The following is a 12,869-nucleotide window of genomic DNA, read 5'->3' on the forward strand; positions in this document are numbered from 1 at the left end:
TCTTCATTTAATTAGGGCTTTGTGGAAACAACCAGTAACCAAGCAGGGACACCAGGCTGAGTGGCCGGGGGATGGGAGGGACGGGCCCAGTGTGGGTGGCGGGGTATCCTGAGCCCGGTCACTCACTGAGCTGTCAATCCCCAGAGCCAGGAGCATGATGAAGAACACGACAGCCCAGAACGTGGATCCCGACAGGGTGGAAATGGCCTCTGGGTACAGGATGAAAACGAGGCCGGCTCCTGTAAGAGACACCAAGGACCTCGTCGGGGGCTGGGTCCGCTGGTTGGCGACGTGAGCGGCTGAGGCCTTCAGCCCGGCCAGCCCCGCGGAACCTGGCTGGTCACAGGTGAGGCTGGATCCGGCTTGAAGTCTGTCATGGCCCCGAGGAGGCTGGCCTCCAACAGCCAGGCCGGCTGGACAGCTCCAGGCCCCAGCCCGCGAGGCCCATCCGGGCACAGCCTCCTCCTCTGAAAAGTTTGTGGTCCTCGGGTTCCATGAGGATTCCCTCCAGGCCTCAGCGTCCTTGTGGCTGTAAGACTATGAGAAACGGTAAGAAGGCCAGTCTCCAGAGTCGGGCGGCTCAGGGCTCGAACGCTGGCACCATTGCTCACTGGCTGGGTGACCTGCAGCAACTCACATAGCCCGAGTCTCAGTTTTCTCTCCTGTAAAGTGGGCTGATGAGCCCTTTAACACCCACAGCGGTGTGAGAACTAGTGAAAGTATGTCAAGTGCTCAGCACAGGGGCGAGTACAGAGTAGTGCTCCCAAATCAGTCCTGCCTAGCCCGACTCAGGGAAGGTTCCCTTACATACGCAGGGGCCAGGACTGCCTGGAGCTCCCAACTGACAGCCTGGGAGAAAGCTAGAAGGTTCGGAAGGCTCCATGCCTGGCCCTCTCATTCCTGCAACCACAGGAAAGCTGCCTGCCCAGGGGTGCGCTGGGTTTCTCCACCCCGCCCCCCACCCACCTTCAGTGGCAACGTCCTCAATGTTGACCTTGTGTTCATGGGCCATGTAACCAAGGATGGAGAAGATGGCGAAGCCGGAGATGAAGCTGGTGACACAGTTGATGGTACTGGTGAGCAGGGCGTCCCTGGGGAGAGAAGCCTCAGTCATTTACGTCGCCCAGTGCCCCTGAGCCCTGCACGGACTATGCAATCACTGCTTCAAATGCCAACCCCCCCCTTCAGTTTTCCTGCTGCCACAGGGACCCCAGTGCCCCGTGAGATCAGGACCTGCAGGTACAGGAAACAGATCAACAGCTTCTGGATGAAGCATTTTGAGACCAGGGTCTGGTATCAAGCTCTTGTGGGGGAATCACATGACCAGCCTCTTCAACAAACTGTCCGTAGCTCCCCTGTGCTTCTCGACTTGAAGGCCTTCAACGGCTTCGTTAAGATGACCCAGCCTTGGGGCGCCTGGGTGGCTCGGTCGGTTAAGCATCCAGCTCTTGACTTTGGCTCAGGTCGTGGTCTCATGGTTCATGGGTTCGAGCCCCATGTCAGGCTCTGCACTGATAGTGTGGGGTCTGCTTGGCATTCTCTCTGTTCCCCCTCTCTCTTGTGCACCCCCCCTGCTTGTGCCCTCTCTCTGTGTGTCAAAATAAGTAAATAAACTTAAAAAAAGATGAGACAATCTTCCTCCATGCCTTACTTTCCATGACTCCCCAACATGCGGCCTTAGAACAAAACATACCAGTCGACTTGCTGGCCCACAAACACAGCACCTCCCTGGCTTGGCTCAGGCTCCTCCCCACCCTAGGTGCCCCCACTCTGTGTCCCTCCGTCACAGCCTTGGCCGTCCTGCTAGGCTTGCCTCACACCACCCCCCGTGCCCTTGCTGATGCCCTACAGAGGGCCGAGCACCCCGATTCCCTGGCCTGCCTGCCGCCCGCCCATGTGACAGGATGCTGGCAGGTGTCCCTCCTGCTTTGTCGTGCACCAGAGGGTGGTGTGATTCTGTCTTTTTTTTAAAAAATGTTTATTTATTTATTTTTGAGAGAGAGAGCTTGAGCAGGGGAGGAGCAGAGAGAGAGGGAGAGACAGAATCCCAGGCTCCACACTGTCAGTGACGCTTAACTGACTGAGCCACCCAGGTGCCCGGGTATGATTCTATCTTAAGCTTTCGACAGGGTGATGGGGGCCGGCCCAATTTGTGCCCATGTCCGAGAGTCTCTCAGCACTGGGCCCCGGGGAGGCAGGGCGACATGCTGACCTAGAACTGAGCTGGAACGTGGAATGTGGTCTTCTCACTCTACTGTCCTGTGCAGACTTCTCAGCCCGCCCTGCAGACTACCTCTGACCATGCCAGGCCCTCACCTCCCAGGCGACCAGCCCTTGCCTGTCTGGGTGTCAGATGGACAGACAGAAGTGCTGTCTGCTCTCGAAAGGCACACGGTGTTCCTCTGCCCCAACTGCTGGTCCCCATGACCTCCCGCTCTCGTGTGGGGCCTCACTTTCCCCAGCCTTCCACTTGCATGTTTAAGAAGTATCCTGAATTGAAACACATTTGTTAGGACGCCCTTAGGCCATGTCAGAGGTCACCCCCTCTGGAGTTCATGGAAGGCCCACTCTGCCTCATTTCACAGAGGAAGGAGAGTTGACTTGCCCCAGACCGGAGCCGTCTCTCCCACCCCTGCAGGAGTCAGTCCCCAGGTCTAGAGCTTTCCTGAGCCCCAAGTAAGGACCTTACCTGTAGCAGTTGTTGTCAAATTTGTTGTAACTGGCAAATGCAATCAGGACTCCAAATCCAGCCCCCAAGGAAAAAAATATCTGGGTTGCTGCATCGATCCATACCTGAGACGGGCAGACAAGAGCCATCACCCTCTGCTGCCTACGGAACAGGACCTCCTCACTGCTCCAGGGGGGCTGGCGAGCCTCAGGGATGCACTGAGACCCGAGGAATCGAGGTCCGAGCCACGGCGGGGGGCCACGCCCCTCCTCCCCGGAAACTTGGACAAAGCGACCTCACAGAGAGCCAGGGGTCTCTCTAACAGCTCCAGCCTTCGGTGGCCATGACTGAGCTCACCCTGCAGGAAGTCACTGGCTCTGTTGAAAGTCCTGACTTTCAAAGGAAGTTCATAAACTCACAGTTGTAGGCTAGAACGTGGATGGAGCCAGGCGAAGGCTATGACCGCCTCGGGAGTTAGAGACGGGATCTGCAGAAAAGACACAGCGCCTCCTCCTGCTTCACCCAGCCCACAGATAGCGGTGACTTCCGCGGGGGCCAGTGAGTTACTTTTCCCATCTTTTGGGTGATGAAAGCACATGGCTGGAACCCCGGAGATCTGAGCCTCCCTCCATTTTCTAGCCCTGGTCAATTTCACCTCTCTATGTACCAGCTTCCTCATCTGCACTGTGGGGGTAATTACACCCAGCCCCCTCGTGCAGAGGGCTGCTTGCCGGTGGGACTTGCCAGCATCCTGTCACCTCACTCACGCCATCCTAGATGCAATGAAAGCAGAAGGTGTAACAAGAGAGGCGATCTGATGGAGGAGAAGAGGTCTGCTCCCTGAGACAGCAGTTGGGCTCAGTTTCTCCTCGTCAGAAAGACAAGGTATTTAAACAGGTGCAGAGCAAACAGAACTCTGGCGTCTCTCACAATTTACCAGACAGATTCGAGTCTTAAGCTCTGTGATCTTTCTGACAGTTACTAAGGGAATAGGTTTTCCTCTTGGTTATTGGGCTCTAACACAGTGGTGCATTGGAGCATCAGAGCTGTGGGAGGTATGTATGGTGACACGTCCCTCCTAAGCCTGTGTGGCTCCCACCTGCCAGGATTACTGTGGGTGCAGACAGGGTGTGAAGAAGCCTTTGGGAATAGTGAGGGGCAATGCTAGGTGCTGTCGCTGAGGTAGGCTTCAGGGAGGAGGGGGCAATGATCTTGGCCGTGGCTGGAAGATGCTTAAGGTGCTGGATACCTCCAAGACTCTGATCCCAACCTCGTTTCGCAGCTTTCGACTCGACTCCACATTCACCCCATCTTCACTTAGTCTGTGTCTCTGGGTAGCACAGCGGGCTGGAGTAGGGCTGTGGCAGCGAGGGGGAGAGGCAGGGCTGGGGGCTAGAGCCTGGAATTAAGGCAAGGGGGCTCCTGGGGGGGACTAGGAGTCCATGGCATGTGTCAGGACCCAGGACAGAGTATTGCTCCCCTTGGAAAGAGGGGTCGGCAGAGAACACCACACGGAGCCACCGGATCCTGGACCATCACAGCTGGGAGACCATCAGGTGCGAATCAAGTGGGCATCCGTCAGATGCAGAAGCAGCAGCAGGGAGAGGGAAGGATCTGTCTTCCATCCCAGGCTATGCCGCACATTTATAGCAGAACCAGGACCAGATTTCCTACCGCTGCCCACACTGAGAGCCCACCCCAACCCTGAACCCCCGGTGGGTGGTCCCCAGGCACTGACCGTGGCCTCCTTTAGGCGGTAAAAGTCGATGTGCAGGTAGGCGTTGATGCCGTTGGAGGCGCCGGGCAGCGTGATGCCGTGGACGAGGAGCACGAACAGCACGAGGTAGGGCAGCGTGGCCGTGATCCACACCACCTGGCAGTGGGCAAGCTTGCTGTGAGAGCCCGNCAGGCTTTCGCCCAGGGAGCCAGCCATGCCGTTCCCACACCTTCATTCACGCAGCACACACTCCATCTCCTACAGCTCGGGCCCAGGCTGGAGAGTCCGCACACCGGGTGGCTCGGCCACGGAAGTGGGGCCAGCCGGGACAAAGGCCAGGTTCTCAGGGTACCTAACGCCTCCTGAGCGGCCTCCACTGACCCTGAGTTGTCCCGGGCAGATCTAAGCACGCCCACATTTATGCTCTCCACCCTCCTCCTTCCTCCCTCCTTCCCCCCACCCTTCTTCCCTCCCTCCTCTCTCGGGGGCTCCTCTATCTTCATTCAAACATTTCCTCCTAACTCATCGCCCAAGAAGGGATGTGGCTGAGCAGAATCTCTGGCCGTTCTCTATCTCAGCATAGACTGAGGGCGAAGACAAACTGTCTTGTCCAAGAACCCACACAGAAAGAGATCATCCCCAGACTGAAAAGAGACACTTCTCTCACCCCTTTGCCCAAGATCAGAGATGAAACGTAGGGAGAGGGGAAAGTTGTGTGGGCTTCCTTGCTGTTCCTTCTCACCCCTGCGCATTAAAATACTCTGGAGGAAGCTATAGTTAGAAATGTGAAAGTTCAGATCCTATTCTTGTGGTTTCTGATTTAACCGGTCCAGAGCGGAGCCTGCACTTTAATTTGTTTTGAAAGCCTCCTCCACTCCCCCTGTCCCCCCCACCGCCTCAGGTGATGTCAAAGAGCAGTCAAGGTTTAAACATTAGCTGTAGGCAGATGCAGCCATGGAGAGCCTTACAGAAAGAAGACTATTCCCCCAGTAAAAAATTCGCTCAGGGCTGGGTTAAGCAGGATCCAGGAAAACTCAGCTAAAACAAATGGGGACTCACGACCTAAGGCCCAGAGAGTCCCTCCTCCCTGAGCCCTGGGACTGTGCAGTTCCAGAATCTTCACACATTCCTGGGGAGAATATGGAAGCCCCAAAACATGACTACAGGTAAAGTATTTTGCTAGCCTAGAAAGATAATGGGCTCAACCCAAAACTGAGATATGAAAAACAAAATTCTGTTTTCTATACCGACATTGAAGGATTTATTCTCTTCATCTGTCTTTCCTGTTTGACCAGCTTGTATTGAACAATTAGTGGGAAGACTTGGGTAGAATAATGACTTGAGGGGCAGGGGCCTGAGTGGCTCAGTTGGTTAAGCATCCGACTCTTAGTGTTGGCTCAGGTCATGATCTCACAGTTTGTGGGTTTGAGCCCCGTATCAGGCTCTGCACTGGCAGCTCGGACCCTGGAGCCTGCTTCGGATTCTGTATCTCTCTCTCTCTCTCCCTGCTCCTCTCCACTCTCCTTCCCTCTCAAAAACAACTAAACATTAAAAATTTTTTAAATGAAAAATATTCTAAAACTCAGGTGGTTTTTTATTAATCGGTCCAGTTTTCTCCCCAACCCCACCATACTTTGCCAGAATTTGAAAGGTGTTCAGTCTCTTCCCATCCACCTAAACAGCCCGTAGCCTGGCGAGGCAGCGGGCAGGGCATGGTGGCCGCCCCTAGCCAGTTCTGTTCTCTTGATTCTTCTCCAGGTCTAGGGGAGCCCAAGGTTCCTGAACATTTAGTCCAATATGCAAACAGAGCGGGTGGGAGCCTAGGCCCACGTCTCCCTCCAGTGCACAGAGTCTGCAGAGTCTGTGGTCCTCTGAGGTGGGGACAGAGCACGGGAAGGGGTGCTGAGGAAGGAGACAGAGGCAGGCTGCTGATCGTATTACTTCCATCTGCCAGCCCAGTACCGAGGACCTCTCCTCCACCCCCCCAGTGGTCTCACAGGCCGGCACAATCACATCAGTAGGGAGCAGTGTTAATTCCCGGGTCACCCAGCAGGAAATGATGGTGTCTGGATGGTCTGGTTACAAAGCCATGTCGTCAATCACTCACTGCACTATATCCACGGGAGCCAGGGTCAAGTCCGAGCCAGGCTAGAGACTGCGGTGAGACCCTGTCCCCCTCCAGGCCTCGGCTTCCCCGTGGGTACAAGCAGGTTGGAGTAGATGGCCTGAATGTGCCTTCCAGTCTGACATTTAGGGGTTCGGTGTCTGGGCTTATGGTTTAAGAGCCAGTTCAGCTAAGGACTCATGAGACTGGGGGTGGGGGGGCAGGCAGGACTCCAGGATTGCAAACAACAGTGCCCGTGCTTCCAAAGTGACTCCCCGGGGGCCAACCCCCCCCCACACCCACTCAAACCTCTGCCCTCTACCCTGTAGTGGTCGACGGGCCAAGGTCAGCATATGTGGTCTGGGGTAACCCCCGCCCTGATTCAGACCGTGCCCTGCCCCCCACCATCCTAGCTGTAACAAGGAGTCACAACTCCTCGCAGACACAGAGCCTTCGCTTGCCAAGACGGGAAGTGTGAACATTTGCAACTCATTTTGGGGCCATCTCTGTGGCTGTGGACCCTGCTAAGAGCAGCTCCATCCTGTTCCAGATGTAGTCTGGGCAGATGCAAGCAATGCTCTTGATTTTCTCATGAGCTAGTTTATAAAAGCAATTCAAGACAGGGCACAGGAATGTCCTGAGCGAAGCTTCTCATTCTGGAAAGTTCCCTCTCCTTGGACTGCCAAGGGCCCTTTCCCTGTCAGCCGCCAGAGGCCAGAAGGCTGGGGGAGATTTACGCAGAATGTGGGCTGTGGTTTCCGTCTGACTCGTTTCCACCTGGTGGGGGGTTTCCCTAGGGCAACATTCCTCCCCACCCCACCCCACCCCTGCTCTGCTCTCCGACTCATTATACTCTGAAGGGGAGGGCTTACTCCCTTGAAGGCGCCTTTGCCCAGAGGAACTGAGCATGCTCAGTTCTGTTTTTCTTATCCCCAGTCTCCCTGCAGAAGACTCACCCTCTGCTCCCAACTAGCGCCACACTAGGTGGGGCCGGCTGCACCACCTTCGCCAATGGCTGTCGGGCACTGACTCTTGGGATGCAGTATTTTAGAAGCTGCGGCGGCCTCATGCCCAGGCCAGAAGCAGTAGTAAAGCTCACGTGTCTTCTGCAATTCTGCCACCTGCAGAGGCCAGGAGATCCCTGCCCCTGATACCCAGCAAAGGTGCGGAGAGGCTGGTCAAGGCTGGCCTGGGCTTCTGCACCTTTGTGGCTTTCCTCAGGCAGTTCCCTCCACTGAAAACCCCTTCCGTCTGCCCCATCCCTACCTGTTCCTTAGAGACCTAGCCCAAATGCCACCTTCTTGTGGTCTTTACAGCCCCTGCCAGTTCAAAGAGCTCATTCTGATGCAGCACCTCTCACTGTTTTGACTACTCACGGTAAGAAAAAATCTTGTATATGGAGACAAAATACACACAATGCAAAATCCAAACTCTGCAAGCCAGCTCTTCCTTTACTATGTGCAATGCATTCTGTTACAATCTAGGCCATTTTCTTGTTAAAAAATGTGGCGACCTGCTAAATTCATTAAGAACAGTTGAAAGATCCAGTTGTATGTCAGTTAAAATGCATCTTGACTCCTGGATGTGAAATTATCTCCAGGGTAAAGTAAAAAAAAAAAAAACACACACCAAAGAAACAAAAACAAACAAACAAAACACAAGTCATAGAATAGTGTGCCTAGTCTGCGTCCACCACTGTTTAGAGGGGACACACGGGTCTCTGGAACAAGACTCAAGAAACTAGTGGCCACTGATTGACCTGTGTCTGTCTGTAATACACCTAAGGCCATCAGTACCTGGAGAAGGAATCTGTCTTGTTTATTTTTGCATCACTAGTACTAGCATCAAGCCTAGCACATAGTAGGTGTTCATAAATGCTTACTAAGTTGTATTGAATTAGAAAGAACACTTAGTGAGGCTCCCCAACTTACTTATCCACCCTTCCTTCTTTCTTCCTACCTAACCTCTTTTGCTCAGTTGAATCCTCAATCAATATTTACTGAAGACCTACTATGTGCCGAAGCTGGGATGGTAGTGATCCTAGCCTGGTTTTGCCCTACCTCGGAAATGCCCCCAGCTCTGGTCTGCACTTTATTTGGGTTCCCCCTTGGGGCAGACACTGTGTCTAACATGCTGATAGGAAGCTTCACGGCAAGCCTTTCTTGAGAGATTTCATCTGCAATGGCCGCTGGTCCCCTGCCACTATCTTTGCTCTCGATGGCATAACCAAGGACTCTAGGAATACCAGAGATAACCCTGCCACTTTCCAAATCACTTGTCTAATGAAGCTTCTCGCAAATTCCCACCTACCCGATTACGGTAGGCTGCTGCCCCGTGACCCCCGGCAAACCGGCACCTAGGTCAATCCCCTTCCCCACCGACTCTCGCCTCTACCACCACACTTATCTTGGCCACTGGGCCATTGGCGAGCACGACGCAAGCAGAGACTGGAAGAGCCACTTGCACACCGGGGCTTGTCTGCCTGGAACTTGCCCTTGGAACCCAGCGCCACACTGTGAGAAGCCCGGACCACTTGGAGAGGCTCTGTGCAAACAGCCCCTGCAGCTCCGGCAGACAGCTCCCGCTGGGCTCCCAGCCGGTACCAACTGCCATTCGTGAGTACGCCCCATCTTGGATGTGCCGGCTCAGCCGAAGCCCCAGATGTGCCGCCAGGCCACACCGCGTGGAGCGGAAGACCCATCTAACTGATCTCAGCCAGCCCACAGAGTCACGAGAGAGAATAAAATGGTTATTGTACGTCACCACATCTCGGGGTGTGCCGCCACACGGCAACTGCCAATCCAAACACGGGAAAGGACGCTTCTCAACCACAGCCTCTCTGGCAGAGTCAAGCTCCACGGGGAGCCCATGGGGCCCACATGGGGTGGTGGTTCTCATAACGTTCCCCAGGCTCAGAGTCGACATGGATCACGAACTGAACACACTCCACCCGGAGGAACTGAATACAGGCGGCACGAAGGAATGTCACCCAGGTCAGAATGCCAACTCTGCTGGCCCTCCTAGGTCATTTCACCCCGTGCCCCTCTCCCCAGGAACCCTAGACCCTTGCGGGCACTCAGCACTGTGTCGGACTATGCACATTGATCCTCTAGTGAAGGAAATGAGGATCTTCCAGAGAAGGATGCAAGCTCGCATCACGTTTTAGGCCAGAATTCGTGCTTTATCAGGTACATGTGAATAGGTTGCTTTAGGCCTTTTCCTGAGCCCCTTGCCGTGTCCCATTCCCCAGTCTCTGCTATCAGGGGAGCTTTGGCGGCAAAGTGGAGCCCTGGTGCACCCCCTCACCCTACTGCTGGGGACCCTTGGGCTTAGGGAAGGGGAGAGACTTGCCCCGGGTCTCCCAGCTAACCAGCGGCAGCGCTGGGGCGGGTGCAAACCCAGGCTCTGGTCTCCTACTTCCGCCTTTTCTTTTTATCAACTACCTTGCTGCAGCTAGAACATGATTATTTTTTCAGGCCAACCTCTGACTCGAAAGAGAAACAAAGGTGTTACCTTTCCTGAAGTCTTCACTCCTTTCCAGAGGCTGAAAAATAGGATGACAACGACGACCATCAGACAGAGCAAGAGCTGCCACTGGGGGAGGCCAATGTCGTGGATCCCGCCGCTCTCATGAAGGTGCAGGACGCCACGCCTGCCCGGAGGAGAGGAGAGGGGGCCAGGGAAGACGGTGTCGTCAGACAGGATGCCCGCAGCCTTGACCACAGGCCAGCGCCCAGAGTGCACACTGATGGAGCCAGCCTTGGGCTGCCCCAACCCCGGCCACTGCCCTGCGTCCTGTGGGCCTGCTCGGGGCAGCCCTGGCCTGGGCCGGGGACCATCCTGCCCCAGGCCAGGAGATCATCTGGGAAGTCTTCCCACTTCGGGCTGTCTTTTTAAACCATAACAAAAATTTCAAGGTAATAATAATCTCTCGAGTGCCACCCGCATGCCTGGTCCTGGAGAGATGGTAGTGATCAGGAAAAGTCCGGAGGCTGTGTTACTGGCATCAGGAAGATAGTGACCAGGGACATTCTACAACACACAAGACAGCCTTGATGTCCTACAATGGACAGGACTGCGTCCGACAACGAAGAATTATCCAGTCCCAAACTTTCATGTTGCTGAGTTTATGAATCCCTTGGTCGAGAAACTTAAAAAAAATGTTTCTCATCTAAAAGCTAAAGGCATGCATATCCCGTGCCCTAGCAATTCCACTCCTGCCTATTTACTCGGTGGAAATGCGTACATGTGTTCACCAAGACACATGTTCTAGAATGTTCCTAGTGGCATTAATCACAATAATCTCAAATTGGAGAATATTCATATATCACATCAACAGTAGCATGGATCGATTATGATATATTCATAAAGTGGGATATTATGAAACAACCAGCTCTCTGTGAATGGACCCCTCCCACATAATTCTATGAGAAAGCAGTCAACACCAAGCCTGAAGAAGTCAGTACTTTCTGTCTGATTCTGCTCACACAAACCACAACAGGCACAAGTAACCTAAAGTGTTAGAAGTCAGGAAGGTGCCGCCTGGGTGGGGATGCGGGTACTGAATGGGAGGGGACACATTAGGGGTTTCTGGGATGCCAGTCAATTATGTTTCTTGATCTGGGTGTTTGGTGACATGGCTGTGTTCAGTTCGTGACATCCTGGGACCGTCCCTTACTGACATGTGCTTCTCTATAACATGGTGTAACCTATTTTAAAGTAAGGAAAACAAATGGAATAAAAATGAGGATCGAGAATAGTGGGGTCTCTTGAAGAATCTACAGTGAAGAAATAGTAGGCAGAATTGCACGCAAAATGACTAATTGACAATTGCTAATCAAAGTTGTTAGGATCTAAGCACAGGACAAGTAAGACCAACTGATGAAACAGCAGACCAGGTAGGGGAGGCAGGCCCCTCCCACAACCCTGCATCTTTGCGAGATAACGGAAGCAGAATTGTTTCCGTGGCCGAGGGAGCAGCTTGGTAAGGTGTTTCCCCTGCACTCAGAACATTCGTGCCTCACCCTGGGCCTCAGCAGCACAGCGGGGACTGCTCGCCCGTGGTGCCTTGTGTGGGGGGCTCATACTGGAGCAACAGAGGCAGCATTGGATGTACAATCCTAATAAAGTGTGGGAAGTGTTGGGAGCTGAGGGGGCTTCAAGGGCACCCAGAACTGGTCCTGGCCTGTCCTCCACTGCACTCCACATTCAGAGGCTGCAAGCTGCCAACACCCTTCAAGGCCCAGCTCCAATGTCACCTCTTCTGGGAGGCCTCTGTGATCACCCTTGGCCTGGACCTTTCAACCCTTCCAGTTCCTGTGGCCCTGGGCTCATTCTGCAGACCATGCCCGCCCCTGAGGCCTTAAGGTTGACCGCCTGCAAGGTTCTCCCCGGGTGGGGAGGTGGATGGGCCATCCCTGGGTCCCCAGTCCCCAGTGCTAAGCCTGGGCCTGGCAGTTAGGCCTGGTAGCTCAGAGCGGATTGTTGGATCAGGAACACAGGCTCACAAGGGTACTTGCTGAATTCAATAATCCATCTTCTAAAGGAACAGGACTCAGGAAGAACAGAGGGTCAGCCTCCCCCAGGCCCTGGCTCCACCTCTCAGCACTTCCTCCTCTGACCCGGGGGAGTCCTCACCCTTTCACACCGTCAGGGGCAACCAGCCACTTTCCCATGTGGGAACCTGACTTCCCTTTGTCTCGCCGCCGGACAGCGCTTTGCTCTGAGCCAGCGGTCTGTTCGGGCCATTCGGAACGTGGCTGATTGATACGCGCACAGCACGCTCGTGTCACAGGCCAGGAGCAGCTTCGCGATCCATCCTTCCCCGCCGTAGCGCCTTACCACAAAGGAGCCCCCACTAATGGCAAAAGTTGACACGCCCACAGTGGGTAAACTGGGGGGCAGTCAACTGTCTCTCGGCCTGTCCGTATCTCTCTCTCTCTCCTCCAGCCCTCCTTTACCCCTCTTCCCTTCCCTGCTCCTTCTCCTCACCCGCTCCCCCCCAGAAGAGAAACAGGAGGTGCAGAGAACATATCAACAAAGCAGGGCTCTCAACCTGCACATTCGAATCACGCAGAGGGCGCCCGGGGGGCTCAGTCGGTTAAGCGTCTGACTCTTGATTTTGGCTCAGGTGGTGATCTCGCGGTGTGTGACTTCCAGTCCAGCTTGGAATTCTCTCTCTCCTCTCTCTGCCCCTCATCCCCTCGCGAGCTCCCTCTCTTTCTCTCTCTCTCTTAAAATAAATAAATAAGCCTCAAAAAGTCACACAGAGAGAACCCCTTTAACAGTTCCTGATGTCTGGGCTCCACTCTCAACTGACTGAACTGGAATCCTGGGGAAAGGGCCTGACCACCAGCATCTTTCAAATTCCCCCGGTGACT

At 54.5% G+C, this 12,869-nt stretch overlaps 1 protein-coding gene across 1 annotated transcript in view; it reads right to left on the reverse strand.

Moving 5' to 3' along the window:
- Positions 1 to 12,869, reverse strand: part of SLC6A2 (solute carrier family 6 member 2) — a 45,933-nt gene that overhangs the window by 8,902 nt on the left and 24,162 nt on the right. Inside the window, exons 4-8 of the mRNA XM_077751326.1 lie at positions 10,003 to 10,141; positions 4,407 to 4,541; positions 2,690 to 2,793; positions 967 to 1,091; positions 127 to 239 (exon numbers count right to left, since the gene is read on the reverse strand). Of these exons, the coding sequence (XP_077607452.1) occupies positions 127 to 239; positions 967 to 1,091; positions 2,690 to 2,793; positions 4,407 to 4,541; positions 10,003 to 10,141 (616 nt within the window). The remainder of the gene's footprint in view (positions 1 to 126; positions 240 to 966; positions 1,092 to 2,689; positions 2,794 to 4,406; positions 4,542 to 10,002; positions 10,142 to 12,869) is intronic.

Source organism: Crocuta crocuta, unplaced genomic scaffold (genome assembly GCF_008692635.1).
Source record: "Crocuta crocuta isolate KB4526 unplaced genomic scaffold, BGI_CrCroc_1.0 scaffold124, whole genome shotgun sequence".
Taxonomy (NCBI): domain Eukaryota; kingdom Metazoa; phylum Chordata; class Mammalia; order Carnivora; family Hyaenidae; genus Crocuta; species Crocuta crocuta.